This window comes from Medicago truncatula, chromosome 5 (assembly GCF_003473485.1).
Source record: "Medicago truncatula cultivar Jemalong A17 chromosome 5, MtrunA17r5.0-ANR, whole genome shotgun sequence".
Lineage (NCBI taxonomy): Eukaryota > Viridiplantae > Streptophyta > Magnoliopsida > Fabales > Fabaceae > Medicago > Medicago truncatula.
In genome coordinates this window covers 32,166,920-32,186,793 of record NC_053046.1, presented here as the reverse complement: position 1 = coordinate 32,186,793, position 19,874 = coordinate 32,166,920, and the positions used below count along the sequence as shown (strand labels likewise).

Here is a 19,874-nt window from a genome sequence, read left to right as displayed (position 1 = left end):
GTCCAAAACTGCCAAAAAATCAAAACATAGGGGGCTGTTTTGTATTTAAATTAGTTATGGGTCCATAACCGCAACTTTTGGAAAGATAGGGGTCCAAAAGTGCAATTAAGCCTGTAAAAAAATCACGGGTATTAAGAAAAGTTGTCTCAAATGTGTGTGATTATTAAGAAAAGTTGTCTCAAATGTGTGTGATTACTACTGGATTATCTTTAATTAAATACTCCATCCGTTATAGGTGTCCGAGGTTTGAACCTCATACCTTGCATATATTATGCATTGTCTTTACAAACTGAGTTAAGCTCACGAGGACAAACATACACTCTACGGTCACAAATATAAGAAAAAATCCATGTTTTAGATTCATTCAATAAATGATGTATGTGGTCTTTATTGTAGGCAACATACATCATTTATTGAATGAATTTGAAGAGTTTTCTATCATGTGCAAATTTGCACATGTTAAGAAGTTTAAAATAGTAACTTTGACTTAAAACTTTGACTAAAATTAAAGAGGTTTTCTTTAAGGGAGACATTTAAAGAGTCAGGGAGAGAGTAATAAATAATAAATAAGTATAAGGTTGATGATTCATTGACATTGTAAAATGATACTCCATCCGTACTAAATTATAAGAAGAAAAAACTCTTTTTTTTTGTCCCAAATTATAAGTGAAAACGACAAACTTTTGTCATATTTAATTATGTTATTTTTAAAAAGGTTTTTCTATTTTCACATGTTAAGAAGTTTAAAATAGTAACTTTGCATTGGAATTTGTACATATTGTATACATATGACATATTAATAAATAATTGCTGTTTCTAAAAATCATTTTTTCCAAGTGAAATTAAATGCATTTAATTTCCTCTCCCTCTGATTTTATCTATAACAAATAACCAATAAAAATTATTTTTACATCTTTCCATAAAATTAATTCTAAGAAAAACACAAGAAACTATACTCCAAATTATCATGTTTTAGTTTTCTTAATAAGTGTGAAATAATTTTTTTACTTATAATTTGGGACGAAGGAATTATATAAAATGAGACAGGTTGTTTTTGAAAAAAATGACATATAATTTAAGACCGAGAGAGTATATAATAACTAATAACTAGCACTTACATGTTAAAAAAAGAATCAAATCTCGTAGAAAAAAAATCAGATCAAAGTAGATCAAATATATATAGATTGTAATTCATAAAGGTCGTATGGAAAATCACTTACATGGCTTTAAAACATGAATATGGCTTGTATAGTTTTGCCCATCCTTTAAGCATTCTATTTTTTTTGTAGTTGTCATCATAAGTAGCATCTTGGGAGAAACGAAAACATGTTTTGTTCACATAATTTGAGACCTTATAAATATGCCAAAATGTGTGAAGTGGATTAGTATAAATACTTCAAGATATATGACCTAAAATGTTAATGTTCACTTGATTAGGTTGTTAGGTTTCATATTCAACAAACCTTAAGAGGAATGACATATCTGATTGTCAAATAAACGTTGAAACCACTCAAACTTGTCGGAAAAAGTCTCTTGGAGATAACTATTGGTTTTCCATTTTCATTTGTGCAAGGATTTTTCACAAAATAATCATAGATAATGTTGATAAAATCCAAAACTTTGAAAGGATTTCTTAACGATGAAGAAATGTGGTAGATGAAATCTTTTGGAGCTTGATCCAAATGAACAACAATGGTTGTAATCACACAATTAATGACCAAATCTGCAGGTATCTGCATGTTCAAAGGTTAAGTTATAATTATTTTTGTTTTTCCCAAATATATAACAAATCTGTCCAAAAAGAGAGTATATATAGCAAATTAAAATGCTTGTAAAATAAATAATATGAATTCAGAAAGCTTCAGTTAAGCCAATTCCAAACATGCATAACGTCTATAGTAATTTTATACAAATAAGAAATAATATATAAAAGTTACTTTCAAGAGAAATGCTAGGAACACTCTCTTTCTAGCACTCTCTCTAACACTCACTCTCCTATTGGGTGAAACTCATATGAGTCTCACCATTTTATGTGGGATCCATTTCTAATGTGTGGTACCCACATGAACTTCACCGAATAAGAGAGTGAGTGTTAGAAAGAGTGTTAGAAAGAAAGTGTCCATAACACTCCTCATCGTGCTAACCACCACCGACCACTACTTTGGCCACCGTTGACAACTACTCTAATCACTGCCCACCACCATAGATCACCACTTTGAAACAATTTGCTTCCACCTCAAGAAACCACCATTTGTAACCACTTGTTACAAATTCTTGCTAAAAAATTATTAATTTGTAATATTTAAATCATTTTATTTTCTTAATACAACAACAATCAAGTCTTACCTAACAACAAAAATGTCTCTAATTTCTACTTGTAATCTCAATTATGCCATTAAATTTTGACGGAAATTATAAGACTATCCCTGATGTCGTTTTTGTGTTTGTATTTTTGTGTTCACTTATCATTCCTCTTTTTTTATTAGTGTAATAATCCTTTAATATATGCATTGTATCTCTTTGAATTGAAAGGGTTTAAATAACCTTGTATTCGTTATAATTCAATTCTTTTTTATAAAAAGAATGCATTGATTATCAAATTATCAATGAATTTGCTCAACGTATTTGCTGAAACATAAAAAATAACAAAAAATAAAAAAAAGTATAAGATATATATATATATATATATATATATATATATATATATATATTTAATAAAATAAAATATCTTGCTGTAAAAAAAATAAAAATAAATAACCAATGACACTTACTATATCTAAAATAGTGTTGGGATTACCGACAAAGCATGCTAATTTCCCAATACCATATCCGCGTATCACAGTGTCCGTAGTTCTGTAATACAAGCATGCTAAAAATATATTATACATGTAAACAAATTCATACATTATCGGTGTAAATTTTTTTACATTATATATATGACTTTAGAAGTAATAATGATTGAATTTGACTTATAGTATAATGAAAATTGCATTGACGGTGTAAATAAATTAAATAAAAAAATTATATAATTGTAATGAAATTAAAAAAAAAAAAAAAATTAGATTAGGAAAATCAATCATAGCAAATGGGATACAAATTTTGAAGATTTGTAAGTGATGAAGAAGATATACCGTAAACCTTCAATCCAACCAGGAAATGGATCCTTATTCGTACTGGTTACCATTGTGGGTCGTATAATGATCAATGGTACATTATCTTTTTGATTTACTACAAGCATTTCTCCCATTGCTTTTGTGAATACATATGTGTTTGGCCAACCATGCAAATTTGCTCTAATTTCGTAATAATCAGTTCAAATCACATCAGACAAAGAATGTTAGATTAAGATCATGAACCAATGTTTTGTCAACAACATACATATAAACTATGTACAAAGTGTGCTACAAAAATTAAAAGAAAAGAAAAAGAATTTGATGAACCTTTGAATTCCATAATCTTTCAATGCATATTTGATTGTGCTTTCATCGGCATTCATTGCTCGAAGTTCATCTATTTTTTTCTCCAACAAATCCATTTCTGTTTGAATGTTTAATTTTGAGGTTCCTTTTAAAGTTTGACCCATCTCAAATGGTTTCTCTTGTAAAATTTCTTCTCCATTATTGGCCTCTCCACATACATATGCTAGTTAATAATGAATACAATTTACTTACTTTTAGTAATAGCCAAAAGTGGGAGGTCATCAAATATAATATGGATCTCTCAAATAAATTTTATAATAATAAAAAAGTGGAGAACAGCTATAATACTTTATTAACATTTGTTAAAAATAATGAGAATGACATTTGGATCAGCTTCGTTTTAGATGTCTCTACTTTGAAAATTTAACTTCAGATCTTTAGTTTTCAAAACATTTAATTTGAATATTCGAACTAGATGTTTTGCTTTCAAAACTTTGGCATGAATATTCAAAATGTAAGTTTTGAATTTCAAAACTTTTGGTATAAATATTTAAATTGGATCTTTCAAAATTCAAAAGATTAAAAAAAATTAACTCGTTGATTTTTTTTCGACGTTTTAGTCTAGGAGAGAATATGTGATTAAAACAAATGTTTATAGTATCAGACTATCAGTATGTTAAAGTTAAGAATATTTTTGGATTGGCATGTATGTGTTTAAAATATAGGTAAAAATTTGGGGTATAAAGTAAAAAGTTTCCCTTGCATTTTAGGCTACCTTATATGTTTTTTGCCCTAGAAATTTACCTGTTGATATGTGGACAAAAACTTTTATATTGCAACATTTCTTTGCAAAGTTTAAGACATGTAAAGGTCCCATTGTATTAACACCCATTGAGATGTCAAACCTGTACGAAAATTAAATTAATTTTATCAAATAAAAGAAAATTAACAATCAAGATTATAGACAAAAAAGATAAATCTCTATATCTTTTATATTATCAAATTTAGTGATAAAAATAGAGACAAATTCTAAAATTTGATTTAAATACACATTTAATCCTTACTATATTTTTTTTGTAATTAAATTTTAGTCCTATGTTTTACAAGTGTCAAGATTATGTCATTTTGGAGTTTTTTTTTTTGCACATGGTCATATTCCTTAATGATAAAGAATCACTTTTTTTTGGGTAGAAAGAAGAATCACATTTTTTGTCAAAAACCGGATACTGGTTAAGGATAATAAAAAGGGAAATTATATGTTAATTATTGAATTGAAAATTATTTAATTAATCTATAAATAAGTCAACAAAACTTCCTTTTATGATAAAAATTTCCTTTTTTTGTATGCTTAACCAGTACCCCGGAGGCACCGATTAGCATGACAAAAAAAACAACAAGAAGAATCACATTTAATGATATAACATATCTGATTCGGACCATAAACAATGTGCTTAAACAAAAAATGTCATTTCATAAAAAAAAACATGTTTCAAATTTCAAACCGTGTTGTGAGGAAAAATTATAAAACTCGAGGACTAAAATTTAATATAATGAAAAAAGAGGACTATAAGCGCATTTATTTAAATTTAAGGGTTATATATGTTTTTGGTCTTTAAAAGTATGTCAACTTTTTTTTTTAGTCCCTCTAAAAAATTTCTTCAATTTTTAGTCCCTAAAATTTTTCCATCTTCACTTTTGGTCCCTCTTTAAAGTAAACTCATATGTAGAATTCATATTTTTTTAATAAAATTTTGCATAAAAAATCATAATGTTATAAGCATCTCTCCCAAAAAATATTAGAATTTTTTAACAAAATATGAATTTAATATGAATTTTTATATTTTTTACGGTTAAAAATTCATATTTAATTTGTGTTTTTCTTTTAAATTCTATTTTTTTTTTGAGATTTTTTTTTACAATATTATAAACATTTCTGCACAATTTCATTCAAAAAAATATAAAAATTAACTTAAAAATAAGGAACAAAAGTGGCAATTGAAAAGTTTATAAGGACTAAAAGTTGAAGAAAATTTTTAGACAGACTAAAACGAAAAGTTTGTATATTTATAGAGACAAAAAACATATTTAACACTAAATTTAATCAAGTGTTCATGTTTGCTTATTGTCATAACCTTTCGTCAAATTTAGTGGTTGCAGCAAAATTGACAATAAGGTCTATTTCTTGAAACAGATTAAGATTTTCATCTTTCAATCCCAAATTTTGAACAGAAACATCTCCTGCTATAGCTGTAACTTTCTTTGATATGAAAGAATCAAATTCTTGACCCAACTTATCTCGTAGCAATCCAAACAAATCTGTTTGAAATACCTATAAAATTATGTAACAATTCAAACAATTAGTTCATGTTGGTCACGTAAAAAAGGCTAAAATATGATTTTAGTATCCGTAAATATATCTCGTTTTGGTTTTAGTCTCTGTAAAAAAAAAGTTCCAGCAAAATATTTTGCAGGGACCAAAAACTACAAAATTGGTTCAGTTATAATGTGCCATATATGCAAATCATCACAAAAGTGGGGTCAGGGACTATTTTCAAAAACAAAAAATTTTGCAGGGACCAAAAACAAAAAAAAAATTCTACAGGGACTAAAACCAAAACGAGACATATTTGCAGGGACCAAAACCATATTTTAGCCGATAAAAAAAATAGTCATAATGCATAATGCATATATATTCTATAATATATAAAAATATTTATCCGTATTTGCATTGATGCACCTCATTTTGCAAGCGTTGTGATGCTAAATCATTGTTGGAAGCTCTTACAAGAAGATACAACTGTTGTATCTCTGGTTGAATTCTTAGTATTTTTTCCACAAAAACTGCACATAAAGATAAATTCAACTATACGTAACTATAATATATGCATGGTAATTTTTTCATAAAAGTTGATAATAATAATAATGATAGTTTAAATGAATTATATAGATATATATATATAGCTGGTACCTTTTGCTAAGAAACCTGTTGTGCCGATTACTAAAATGCTCTTTCCCTTGAGAAAGCTATGTATCGTTCCAGAGTTCATTACTAAGAAATAAATTAAAGTCACGTCTAGAGTGGTTTTTTGCTTTGTTTTTGAGGGAACGTATAGAGTGTTATTTTGTAATGATTATCATTGAGTTATTTATAGACGGGCTTGTAAGTTGAACCATCGTTTTAAACTCTAATTAAGTAGATTTTGATTACCCTCAAAGGGAGGGATCTACTTATTGTAGATTTATGTATGCCCCCGTACAAATAGTTTTTTTTGTCAATTGTACCCTACTAACTTAATTTTACATTAATAATTGGTTGATAATTGTTGTTCCCACATTTGATAACGTTGTGGCACACGAGTAATTTACGTTTTTGCTTCCTAGGCAGTTAACTGCTAAGGAATTAGAAATCCGGCTGCAGTTAACTGCCGAGGAACCGAGGAAAATGTTATAAGAACATAACAGACATAGGAGTTTCCAAAACTCCATTGTTACGTTTTTTGATCTCCAATGTGCGATTTTGAGCTATTTCAAGCCATTCCAAGCCAATTTTCAATCACAACGCTTTTCTTAAATTTCGATTATATATGTTCGACTATATTGATTTGTTGATTTTATGATATGTTAGGATAGTTTAGGTTAGAATGGTTAGAATTGTTAGAGAACTTTTATTGAATTGTTAGATTTAGGTTTTGATGAATCGTTGTAGAATTGTTAGAATTGTTTAGGTTTAAGTGTAGGTTTTGATGATAGTTTAAGTTTAGGTTTAGTTTTTGATTTTATGATTTTATGGCATTGTTGTTTAGTTAGGTTTTGATCGCCATTTGTTTTTAATGTAGATATGTCTCAGAATCAGAATCAGAGTAACGTTCAGGGTGATGAGAAGAACAAAGAAAAATCGCCTATGATCGCCATTTGTTTTTACATTAATATTTAGTCAGTTAAGTTGTTGAATATACGCCACAAAACTAGGTGATCTTTCAAGAATATTACTACTGGTAACTAATAAACATGTTTTTATCTTCAATGATACTTACTTTTTATAGGCAATATTAGTAAAATTATTGGTCATATTAATTTTTGGGATCATGTTCGAGACCTCCTCTTTTTAACTTCTTTAATGTTCTTTAGCTCACCAACCAAACCACATTTTTTTTCTTTTCTAAACCTCCATTATACATCCTGTGTGTAGCGATGATGTCACTGGGCAGTGGATATTTTGGACACCGTATAAAATTATATTACGTGAAGTAATATAATTATATGATATTAATGTTGAAACTCCTAGATTCAAGATCTACATTTTCCTACCACTAGATTACCTTAAAGTTTTGAGTAACAGTGTGGTGTCTAAGTCTCTTAGTGGTCCTAGACGTTTAGCTCATTCCCACTCCCCAACAAACTGGTATCAGAGCCCAAGCTACTGGTGTGGGTGACTACTTGAGGGGGATTGTCCTGCCCTAGATGTAATGTCGGTTGTATATCCTCATGATGTTGACGGTCCTTCGAGCTCCCCTAATTAACCCAACAATTAACGAATCATAATGTATTGCAATTTGCATCATCATTATAGTATATTTCTTTTTTGATTTTACGGACGCATCGTGTAATCAATTCATTCATCCATTTGAGTAGTTAAGATCTTTCACTTGCAGCGTATATCACCACCATTTTCCTAAAATGGTAGCATAACATGATAACATTAAATGATCCCCACTTCCTAAAATGATAGCATAGCATCAAATGATCGGTCCCCCCTAAATATAAAAACAAAAGTTTACAATCATGCATAACTCGAATTAATGTAGACAACCAAAAATAGCACAATGATATGCAATACAATTGGTTTATGATATCACCACGAGGCTAGTCTAATAGTCGTCTTCAATCTCGTTTTCATGATGTTTTTGTATTGTGTTACGGGTCATGTTCCTGACCGTAAAAATCACAACCAATGGGTCTAACAGTTCAGCAGACATTAAGACCACATGGGTGTCACTCCAAATGATAAGCATGTAAAAAAGTCGTGAATCATATGCAGAATATTCAGTTTGCCATTTATCTTCACACTATCAAATTGGATTAAACTACAAGAACCCCCGTCACATATTCTCATACATAGTTCAATTATATTGCTTTATCTTGCTTCGTTAGTTACAATTGGTAAAAGTTACTCTTATTTGTTAAAGCATACTCTGCTATGTTATGGTTATGTATAGCCAACTTCGCATTCAAATTCGCTAAATTTGGTGTTTTGTAAATTATTATGACATTCGATGATGATCTTAAAGACAAACTGCTTTGAAGAAACTCATGTGTACAATTGCATCGATGATGATTTTAATGACAAACTGGTTTGATAATTATTCATGTACAATTGTATTTTAATCAAATAAAAATCCAATTTGAGAGGATGAGTGAAAGTTGAAAAGTTATTTAACCGACTAACAGTGTTAAATGGAGGGGAGGTTAATGTTTAGTTGAAAACTAGAGGACGTGTTAGTGCATTTTAAGAAGGCCTCAAGGGAAGTGACTGTAATTTACCCAATTAAATTCATAAAAAAATGCCCTAAAAAAAATCTAATAAAATCCTCTAAAATTCTTAATTAGGCACGATATAGCATATGATAGAAGGGGGGAAGTCAATAAATGGATGAAGGTTATAAGTTGGTGTTAAACTTTCTGAATCACCACAGCTTGGTTTACATTCTGGAGTTTGGACTTTAATACAAGCAACAAGACATAACTACAAGGACCAACAAACCTAGTATTTGTTTGGTGCATAAAAATTTCATATTGTCAACATAACTTTTTTCACGCAGCGTATTCAACATGTTGACAAGAGATATAGTAATTAAACTGAAAGGGTAAAGATAAATCGGCCTTGTTGAACGGAACCACCGTACCAATGAGATCATCATCATCATTTACCCCTGAAAATTGTAAAAGCAAATCATTTCACTTAAAATGAGGAGAAGAAAACCATAGAAATATATGAAAATGTGATTTTAATTTCACTTACGTGTTCATCATCAAAGTTATGTTGTCTCCTTTAAGAAGGATCCTCCCTAATCAAAACAATAACACCCTTCAGAAAATGCATGAGTGGCAAAGACAAATATAATCAAAATATAAGAAACATGTATTACCTAATGTTTTTTTGCTCTTCTTCTTGACGTTTACTTCTTCAGCATCGTCCAAAACCAAATTCATGTACTCGTCAAAACCCTGTTTAAAACAAAAATAAGATCACAAGATCATTAAAAACCTACTAAAAAATCCAAATTTTAATGAGGATGTACTGTCTACACTCTAACAAAAACAATAACCAAGCATTTTCCCCCAAGAAATGAGCTCATGAATCAAAAAGTTTACAAAGTCCTAAACTGTTGAAAGAGACAAATGAAATTCAAATTCAAAGTTTTGGATACCAAGGATGTGGCCAAGATAAATTTAGATAGTACAAAGTAGTGACAAGTGTAATATCACATTTCTTAGAGATGCTGATAAATGAATGCAAAAAGTTGTAAACATAGAGCTTTTGTTTGTCGGGTACAAATTTCTAATATGTCTGTTCCTAGAAACATCTAATAGCAGAAAATAGCAGTTTGTTAACATTCAGCTACACGACAGCACTAAACATCACATAGGCTCTAGAAGATCAAAATTGGAAAAAGCAATGATGGAAGAGTTGTAAGCTGTGGAAAATAACTCCACAAATGCAGTTCTTTCATCTATTTTTCTGCACTTCCATCAGATGTCCCTTTTGAACTGCTTACAACTCCACAGGTTTGGGCAAGCATCAAAATGCACAGCTAAAAGTAAAACCACAGGATTGTATAAAACTCTTGGCTAAAATCTGATAATTAACTCCACTGGCTTGTGTAAAATTCTCGGCTATTTTCCACGGGTTTTAAGCACTAGATCGTGTATAGTCAACTATCAAGAAACGTTTACCTAATTAGGGGTGGAAGTGAAGAGTCACAGACACACCCAAAGCTAGGTTGGTCATATTTTATTTTATATTATATATATTGAGCCAATCCAAAAGAGAAACTACAGCCCCAATTATCAATGTGGATGATATTATTGTTAAAGCGTTAATGAAGCTGAACTCGGGCTTGAAGGAGAAGTTACAAGAATGTTTGAAATTGCAGATTTGGATCTGCAGAAATATTTTCTGGGGATAGAATTTCATACATCTAAAGAAATATATACTCGTAAACCAAAGACCGATTTATCCACCTCATAATTGCCCAGATATATCTTTTGTGGTATGGATGTTGGGTATGGCAATTAAAACACTCGCCAAGACTGCAAGAGCTTGAGTTGACTACAGATTTTGATGTATTGAAATGGGTCACTAGGAAAACGATTAATGTATGAGGCAGGGATACAAGCAAATTGGCTTGTAGTACAGCTGATAAGAATCAACTGCTGGTTATTGTAAATACATTTAAGGGAATGTCATGGCTAAATTTGAATGAAAGACCTATGAAATATTTGAGAATAACTGGTTAAGTAGATTAAAATGATACCAATAAACCCACTTGGGTTGGTCTAGTGGTATTGGCTTGGGACCTGGGAGTGTGCTCCTCCTCAAGGTCTCAAGTTCAATTCTCACCAGTGTCAATTTGGGTGGGCTAAATTTAGCCTCTTCAAAAAAAAAAAAAAAAAAAAAAAAAACTACCACTAAACCTTACGAGTTCACAACTCTACACCTATGAAAGTCTACCATTAGATCAAACCGACAAGCTCCATAGGTCACAATCAGGTTTTCCATGACAGAATAGAATTGATCATATAAAGAGCAGGAAAAGTTGAATACTTCTTGCATTTATGAAAACAAATGAATCTCCACAGAAAAGGAGATTACCATCTATGAAAATACAACAAATACAAGCATGAAACTGAAATAAAATGCAAGAAAAAATAATCCTAATTACACCCGACGTTCAAATCCCCCGTACTCATGCTCCTATAACCAACTCTGCTAACTCTGTCATGTGCCCCTTTCTTCTTTTTAGTGTAAACCTCCCGATGCAAAAACCCGTGACTATTTGGTCTACCAATTGGACTATTACAACTTTCTATTTTGCATTCTTATCCCACTAAGTAGGCTCTGCTACACGAATCAAACGACATCATAATGTCATCGGTTTTATGCATATGTTTCTTAAAACATAACTCAACAATAATCTTAAATTCAGTAGTACTTGTCAAGAAGCCAAATTATAATTAGAAGCATTATAAGATCAATGGTAGATATTTATCAAAGCATCAAACAGTGACTAATTTGCAATTCCCAAAGCATCAAACAGTGACTAATTTGCTATAGCTCAGCAACTTCAAATAAACAAATAGGTTATTGCACACTAAAGCCGTAGCTTTCCTAAAAATCTGTATACATAATTCTACACCATTCAGAACATAATTGAAAGAAAGTTCACAGCACCAAAATCCCAATTAAAAAAAGCTGCTTTTTTTTTTCAATTTTTCACAACATTTTAAAATTGATTTGATAAGGAAAAAAAAAAGCTTGAAAAAATAAACTTACAATGATTCTTCCTTCAATTCTCAAATCCTTCTGCTCAAAAAGCCAAATCTGAATCCGCGCTTTCTGCGAAAATAAAATAAATAAAAAATCAGAAAAACGAAACTTTGGGGCAAGAACAGAAGGAAGAATTAAGAAGGACTTACGCTTTGAAGAAATCTGAAGATCAAGTTCTGCGATGAGAAAAAGAAGAAAGAAAACGGAAATTAGGTTAAGTTGTTAAAGAGAAAGAAAAGTGAAATTGAGAGAGGAAAGAGTGTGTTGAGAAAGCGTACAATGGGTTGGGTCATAACCCTCTGAACTTTGGTGCTCGCCATGGCAGCTGGTGAGGGTGAGCGGACGGTGAAGGTTTGGAGAGACGATGAGAGCTAAACCCTAAAAATTGAGCGACGGTGACTAATGCTGCTAGCTCACTCACTGAGAGGGTTTTAGTAGACGCCAACAAAATAAATAATAAATCAATGTAAATAATAAAAAGATAAACAAATTTTAAAGTGACTTCTTTCTTTTTACTCAATTTTGAAGGTAATTTTTTTTAAGGAAGCGAAAAAGAAAAAAGCAAAAAAATAAATAAAAAATAATAATTTAAAAGAGGAGGCACCTAAAACATTAGTCAAAAGAGTCTAATAAAGTTTCAAGGACGATCACAAACTTCAACAACTAGTTCGGTATTATTAGCGTTCGACTTTGCAAAGAAATTCGCACAAGTATTACCTTATTAGAGAATATGGCGAAGAGAAATCATTCAATTTATACCTTGATGGACTTTGATATGCTCCAACAAATTAGATAATGGTGAAAGCGATGACTCTTAGTTTTCACTGACTAGACTATATGCGAAGAGTATAAACAAGAGATCTTAATTCCTTTTCTTAGCATAACTTACACCCACACACTACAACTCAAAATCAGCATGAATGATATTATAACAACCAACACTCTCATGGAACCCAAATATTAAGCTCCCACAATGGTGTCTAATAAGATTTGTCGAATTGGATTTGCTAGTGCAGTCATGTCTACATTAAGGATCATCGTGTCATGATTACCTCGTTGTCAAGAGACCTCTCGACAAGGTTTAAGAGCATTCTGCTCAATAATATTATCAAAAATAGTTATAGCCACTTAAAATTGAGATACAATAGTTGTAGCAAATAGAACTTGTAGCTAGGATAATAAACACGAACTAATTTCTTGAGCACCAAATACTCCACATAACTAATTGACGAAAAGAACCAAACCTTAAGTAAATGTTATGAAACGGAAGTGGAACGTTGGTGGTTTTCGATTCCTTACAAACATTCATTATCAGTATTATAAACCTTCGGAACTCCTAAAGCTCTTGCGTTGTGATTAAACAATGTTAAATCAACTCTTCTTCATTCTTACAAAAAGGACAAGCCGGTGAGACACAAATTCTTCAATAGTGTAAGAGACTTCTCGTGGCTAGAGAGTTATGGCAAATTTGCCATATAAAGAATTGAACATTAACCAAAAGCAATTGATATATTTTATTTATATTATATATCAAATACATTAGTTATTCAATTATCCTAAAAAAAAAGGTTTTCTCATAATAAAGATCAGAAAAATCTATAGAATATTAAAATGCAAATTCAAATTTTAAAGCGTGAGATTCTCAATCGTAGCCCTATCAATATGAAGTACTTAAAACTAAAATATGAAGCAAAATAAAACAAGAAGAACAAAAAGTAAAAAAAAAAAAAAAAAAAAAAGGTGATAAAATCTTTTGTAAGAATTAAAATGAAAGAACCATCAAGAGTAAATAAACGCCTCCTAAAACTCAGGAACTAAACTCCGCCACTTCCATTTCTCACCGCAGTGTCTCCGCCATGCGCACCACCGCAATCACCACCCATCTCCCTCTGCTAAACTGCCTCTCCCACCGCCTCACCGCCACCCTCCCCTTCACATCCGGCACTTGCCCCGACTCACCCGATCCCGACAACGCATTCCCATACTCTGACGTACCCAACCCTAGCCGAATAAAATCAGAAAGAAAACCCTACGTGACGCCAATGAAAGTTTTGATTGCGAGGGCAAAGGCAGAGAGAGAAGCGCGAAAGGCACAGCCTTGTAGAGTTCTGGAAGAGGCGCCTGAGAATGGGTTACTTGTGCCTGAGCTTGTAGAAGTTGCGAGGAGAGTTTATCAAGCAAGAGGGTTTCTACTTTCCGGTTTGAAGCAACTCGTTCGAGTTATTCCGGTTTTGCGCTGCGAGTATGCATTCTATCTTTTTTATGTGAATCTATGATTGTTTTGTTTTTGAATTTAAGTGGTACGAATAATTGCATTGCATAAGAAATAAATTGATGTTTAGTATCTAGGATTTAGCTCCTAAGTTCTAAGCAATTAAATTCTCAACAATTGATTATAAAAACAAGTGTAAATGTTAATGTTATATGCATATATGACAGATGAAAAGTATATCTTACTCCTCTATTCCAGTAATTTGTTTAAGTGTAATACAAATTAGTCTCAGTTAAAATCAACAGAATTACTAATTTGTTCCTCATTTGAAAATGTCAGGGACTAATTTATAGGTATTTGTAAAGTGTTCAATGATTAGAATATGGTAATTTTGGTACTTATACTACCCATCAATTAAGTATTTCCTTAATCTCTGGGCAAAATACCTTAAACAACAAAAGTTTTGGAATGTAGGGAGTATTTTAGTGACTGACAACTGGTAAAGATCACATGTAAGATTGCACTGATGTGAGGGAAAATGACAGGAAATAGAGTTGAGACATTCTACCATATGTCACTTTTCTTAAAAAAAATAGATTGTCTCGTTTTAAAAGGAGCCAAATATGCCTTTGTGTGATTCTTAAATTAAACAAATGAAACTCGAGTATACTTGGCAGCATTTTTTTTTTAAGTGGTAGAATTTTGTGTCATTGATCTGGGCTTTCTATGTTTTTGGAGTAGAAGTAGAACAAGTTGCATTGGCTTCACATTTAATGGTTTTGACTTATCAGGTTTTGTAACGAGGTTCACATTGGTTATGTGGGTCATGAAATTCGAACATGTACGGGACCAAAGAGTTGGCTGCGGAGTGCAACTCATGTTTGGAAAAGGGGAGGTGTTCAAGACGTGGTTTGTTTCCCAAAATGCTTTCATTTGTATGACCGTGTTGGCAAGCCAAGAGTTGGCCATGATGAGAGGTTTAGTGTTCCACGTATCCCTGCCATAATTGAACTTTGTATACAAGCGGGTTTAGACCTTAAAAAATTTCCCACGAAGAGGAGAACAAAACCGGTATATTGCATCGAAGGAAGAATTGCAGATTTTGAATCCGTTGCGGAAGATAATGAAATTGAAAGAAATAGTTCTTTCGAAAATGTCAATCCTTTAACTGATTCGTCCTATATGTTAAAAGAGCCTGTAGAGAAGGTCCAAAGTCTACTGGAGAACAAAATAAGTCATATGGATCAGTTGAGTGACGAAGAAAGGAACAAATTAAGGGATTTAAGTAAACATGCATTGGACTCATGGTTTGAGATGATTTCAGGTGCAAAGAAGATCATGGAGAAGTATGTTGTGAATACTTGTGGATATTGTCCTGAGGTTCAGGTTGGTCCTAAGGGACATAAGCTGAGAATGTGCAAGGCTTCAAAGCATCAGTCTCGGAATGGTTTACATGCATGGCAAGAGGCAACATTAGATGATATTGTGGGTCCAAATTTTGTCTGGCATGTTGAGGATCTGAATGGCCCTGCTCTGAATAACAATATCAAGAGATATTATGGTAAGGCTCCCGCTGTTGTGGAACTCTGTGTGCATGCTGGGGCTCCAGTTCCTGATCAATATAAGAGCATGATGAGATTAGATGTGGTTTCCCCAGAACGAGATGAAGTTGACCTTGTTGCCTGAAGTGAAATGCCTTCAATCCTTTGGAAGATGGGCCATATACATTTATTGGACATTTAGAGTTCTTACGGATAAACTCATTGAACTTTTGAGTTTGATCAAATGTTAAATGTGGTGTCATGTGCTAGTTTTCTGCTGTCCGACTATATGCTGTTTAGCCAGTAGTTCATCATTCACACATTCTGAATGTAGTTTCCAGCTTATGTTATCTTCATAAAGGACACTGGAATTACTGCTGTGAAAGAGCACACAACACCTAGTATAAACTTTAATGCATAAAGATAAAGGCTTTTGCAGTTAGAGCCTGAACTCCACTTTGCCGCGGGTCCAAAAGTGTATAGTCTTCTCAGAAATTTTCTTATGCTTCCTCATCTAATTGAGTCGATGTTGAAGCTGACTTAGCTCAAAATTTATCCTGACCAATATATTTGTTGAATTTAAAGAAGAGTGGTGGTAAGAAGGTTCAAGGAGGCTCCAACAACCTGTGTGGTGGGTAATTGGTGCTGCAAAAGGTAAAACTGTTGTACAATTCATCTCATTCTTTTACAGATTATAATTAAAACCTTTCTCTGTTAGATGAAATTAGACTCACCGGTCATATATTTTTTTGCTGAGAGGAGCTCCTTGATTGAGATCATTATCTCCTTTTTTGTGTATTTTATAATTATTGATTATTTTGACTTTTGAGTTGCATTTAATAAATATTCATTTTTTCTAATCTCCTGTATTTTTTTTTTTATGATAAAGGTGGGACCCCTTCCCGGACCCTGCATATGTGGGAGCTCTAGTGCACCGGGTTGCCCTTTAAAGAGATGATAAGAAACCTATTCTTTTGCATTTGGTATGCACACATAGTAAATTTAACTTTTGATTAACTTCTTTTATCCATCTTTACCAAAAAGTAAGCTTTCTTTTATACATGAATAGTATTTGTTTTATTATAGGTTGATTTCAGAAAGAGTTCAATAGCTATGCATTGTTACTTGTTAGTAAACTTGTTTTACATTGACGATCAATTAGAGCTCATTGTTTTGCGACGTCATATTATCATTTTGAAATTAAAATAAAAATCCTTCAGAAATCACAATTCGATTATGCATATAGGTGGTTCTTCCCCCCTCTTCTATTGTGCTTCCTTCATATTTGCCTATGTTGCCCTTTGTTCCATTGATCCCCTATACATTTAGAAAGTTCTAAATGTAAGCTTAGAAGGAAGATATAGCATCAAATTCTTCCATGATTTCACTTACTCAGTAATTCAGAGAAGGAAGATAGAGATAGAGGATGCTAAAAAGATTGGCCAACAATCATGTATCACAGAAATCATGTCTCCAAACCTAATGTTGGAGTTGAAATCTAAGCTTTCATTTTAACAAATTACTCCTCATGTTAATGAAATAGATAAAAATTATATATTATTAAGATTCATATAATTGGGAGAAAACAATGCAATTGAAAAAAGTCAGCGAGGTTATTTTGAAGTTTGTAATTGCTGGTTGGGACACCACTGAAACAACTCTATCACGGGCCATTTATATGTTAATTAGACATGCTCATGTTGCTGACAAACTTTACTTATAGCTCAAAACTTTTGAGGTGAATCGAGCAAAGAAAGACACTGATCTTGCTTCAATGTTGCTAAGGGTACCTTGCATGCAGTCATAATGGAGACTCTAAGATGGTGAGATTGTATCCAGCCGCTACATTCGTTTGGTGCTTGTTAATGTTGTGAAAACCATAAAGGACTCCCCGAAAGTTAGGTTTCTTTCTAGCTAAGCACCCAATTGCACATGGAGAAGTAAACATAGAGAGATCAGATTTCCTTTTTCTAGGGACCATATGAACAAAAGAAGGCTGAACTTGGAGTGTTGCATGCAGTTTGCGGATATTAAAGAGCAAGCTAGCTGTTTTGTAGCCAACCAGAATTATCAGGTGTGTCTTGAGACACTTAGTTAATTCAGGTCCTATTTTAGAAGTGACTAGATGTTTGCTGTGTTGTATAACCATGCTTAATGAATAAGCCTGATGAGAGCAGAACTTATTCATAGTGTGTATAAAGTTATTGTTTCATTGAGTAACAAGACAAATGTGTACATTTTTCAGTGTGAATGATTTTCTATCCTCTTTTAGTTTCACTCTTTTCTCTGTTCAAGTGTTATATGATTGAAAGTGTGTGTGATTTTTGGTTCAAATAATTAGAATCTAGAGCTAGATTCTTTCCAAGGAAACTGTGTTTCTTGCCACCATTATGGCCTCTTCTGATGGCCATTTCCAGGAAACCTTCCTGTTCTTGATGGACAGAGTAACAACTAGTTTTCCTTCCTCTCTAAGTTTCCCTGTTTTCTCTGTTCAAGCGGTCTATGAGTGGAAGTGTGTGCGAGGTTTAGACTTTGGATACCATTGAACTGCAAAATTACAACAACCTGAAGATAATGGTAGGACCGGATTATAGTGTGTAGAGATTTGGGCTATTTGGATTGGTCTTTTATTCCTGAGCCATCTCTGCGGAGCCCCACTTGAATATCTGTTTTCTAGTTTTAACTTTTCCCACTTTTGTCAACTGTGTAAATAACAAGCTCAGCATCTTTCCTCTGACTCAACGAGAAATAGTTCATTTTCCGTTGGTTTCCAATTTATGTATACTCAGTCCCTCTTTAATTTTGTGTTTGAACTGTGTCAAATATGGTCAATCAGAAATCTGTTAAGTGTTACAAACATATCAGCAACTAATAGAGAACATTGACAAACATAAAAGAGAATACAATGGCGCATATGTATATCAGAAGAACACTAAGCAGAAATAATGACATGATCGTGTGCGTCTAGTTTGCCTTTTCATTAAAGTGATAACTAGAAATAGAGTTTTACTCAATTCAACAACAGAAAGACTAGCTCATTAGAACACAACACACACACACACCCAAATAATTGATCCTTCTAGATTTTTTAAGAGCCGTACCGAATCTATGTATCATAAAAATCTCCCATGCTGCCATGCATGCAATTGATACTTCAAACAGCTAGGGTCTATAAATTTAACATGACAAAAGGCATATGATCCAACTCTCTAAACCTGCTCAGAAATCTGATTAGTAAGGATATTTACTGATTACACATGTTTATAAGCAAGACTAACATTTTATAATAAGTCAATGCTGTACTTCATATACGTGTCTGTCCATATCTTTCTGTTATTTTTCATCTAAAGAATGATAAGCTTGCTGCTTCACACATTTGGTGCTTATTATAAACATCCCACACATGCCCCGGTCAATAGCGGACGATAGCAGCGACAAACCGCTACAGTAATCATCCTAGCGGTGCAGAATCAAATAACGGCCGCTTAAGCTGCTATAGCAGCGGAGCATAATAGATAGAGGCCGCTTCAGCTGCTATTTGATTTTAGTAGGAAATTTTTAAATTCACCATATTTTTAAAACCTTTCTGAGGATATATTCTCTCTTCTCACCTATGCCGCAAAACACACTCTTCTATCTTCCGGCTGGAAAACACGACCTGGGGATATCTTCTCTCTTTATCTGTTCTTTTTTTCTTCCTTTGCTTTCTTTTGCTTTATGGTTTCCCTTGTTTTATGATTTTTTTTTATTCGTTCTTCTGTCTTTTGTTTTTTGGTGTTTTGATTTATGGATGTTTCACGAGTTTTGGGTGATATATTTAATTTTATATTAAATATATGTTTGTTTATACTTTATAGTATTATTCATGTAATTTGTCCAAAATAACAATCAAATATCGGTGATCGTTATTTGTCATACTGCAATACGCTATCTCATTATCCCATTTTTGGGATCGGCCACTACGCACCACTATCCGGGATTGAAATTAAATTGCAATACTTGAGTAGAGTTATCAAAAATTTGAAATGGAACATGTTTTGATAGTTTTATGTGATTTTCATAGTAGTGACTACTGGTGTTGATGACTACTGGTGAGGCACTATGAACACATTGGAATGCAGTCTCTACTCTCTCCCTTGAATGTTATCACGGTG

General features: G+C 32.4%; 3 protein-coding genes across 6 annotated transcripts; 1 reads left to right on the top strand and 2 right to left on the bottom strand.

The window, feature by feature from the left end:
* Positions 1-1,204: 1,204 nt before the first annotated feature.
* LOC11413618 (probable fatty acyl-CoA reductase 4) lies at positions 1,205-6,501 on the bottom strand. Its single transcript, XM_039834824.1, has 9 exons — positions 6,388-6,501; positions 6,157-6,260; positions 5,552-5,748; positions 4,224-4,324; positions 3,441-3,642; positions 3,132-3,293; positions 2,772-2,853; positions 1,464-1,733; positions 1,205-1,351 (listed from the first exon to the last, which is right to left on the bottom strand). The coding sequence occupies exons 1-9, from the start codon at positions 6,464-6,466 to the stop codon at positions 1,217-1,219; spliced, it is 1,332 nt and encodes a 443-aa protein (XP_039690758.1). The 5' UTR covers positions 6,467-6,501; the 3' UTR covers positions 1,205-1,216.
* A 2,538-nt stretch (positions 6,502-9,039) lies between these two features.
* On the bottom strand, positions 9,040-12,409 carry LOC11406496 (small nuclear ribonucleoprotein E). The gene is made up of 6 exons (XM_003615759.4): positions 12,246-12,409; positions 12,117-12,143; positions 11,974-12,036; positions 9,566-9,644; positions 9,439-9,484; positions 9,040-9,349 (listed from the first exon to the last, which is right to left on the bottom strand). Exons 1-6 carry the CDS (start codon positions 12,285-12,287, stop codon positions 9,340-9,342), a joined length of 267 nt encoding a protein of 88 aa, XP_003615807.1. The 5' UTR covers positions 12,288-12,409; the 3' UTR covers positions 9,040-9,339.
* Positions 12,410-13,729: 1,320 nt separating this feature from the next.
* On the top strand, positions 13,730-17,997 carry LOC11405958 (APO protein 3, mitochondrial). Of its 4 annotated transcripts, none has more exons than XM_024785229.2 (4): positions 13,730-14,209; positions 14,971-16,374; positions 16,610-16,703; positions 17,506-17,997. In XM_024785229.2, the coding sequence occupies exons 1-2, from the start codon at positions 13,824-13,826 to the stop codon at positions 15,863-15,865; spliced, it is 1,281 nt and encodes a 426-aa protein (XP_024640997.1). In that variant the 5' UTR covers positions 13,730-13,823; the 3' UTR covers positions 15,866-16,374; positions 16,610-16,703; positions 17,506-17,997. The 4 variants fall into 4 exon arrangements, with proteins under 4 accessions (XP_024640997.1, XP_024640996.1, XP_039690441.1 ...); XM_024785228.2 differs by having other exon boundaries at positions 17,444-17,997; XM_039834507.1 differs by lacking the exon at positions 16,610-16,703.
* The last annotated feature ends 1,877 nt before the right edge of the window (positions 17,998-19,874 follow it).

Coding starts and splice junctions, on each gene's coding strand:
- LOC11413618 (XM_039834824.1), bottom strand. CDS start 6,466: ATGAACTCTGGAACGATACATAGCTTTCTCAAGGGAAAGAGCATTTTA. Junction 3,643..4,223: donor TTTTGTCCACATATCAACAG/GTAAATTTCTAG, acceptor ATTATTAACTAG/CATATGTATGTGGAGAGGCC. Junction 1,734..2,771: donor CCAACACTATTTTAGATATA/GTAAGTGTCATT, acceptor TTGAACATGCAG/ATACCTGCAGATTTGGTCAT.
- LOC11406496 (XM_003615759.4), bottom strand. CDS start 12,287: ATGGCGAGCACCAAAGTTCAGAGGGTTATGACCCAACCCATT. Junction 12,037..12,116: donor TCTTCAGATTTCTTCAAAGC/GTAAGTCCTTCT, acceptor TTATTTTCGCAG/AAAGCGCGGATTCAGATTTG. Junction 9,645..11,973: donor GAATTGAAGGAAGAATCATT/GTAAGTTTATTT, acceptor TGTTTTAAACAG/GGTTTTGACGAGTACATGAA.
- LOC11405958 (XM_039834507.1), top strand. CDS start 13,824: ATGCGCACCACCGCAATCACCACCCATCTCCCTCTGCTAAACTGCCTC. Junction 14,210..14,970: donor ATTCCGGTTTTGCGCTGCGA/GTATGCATTCTA, acceptor TTGACTTATCAG/GTTTTGTAACGAGGTTCACA.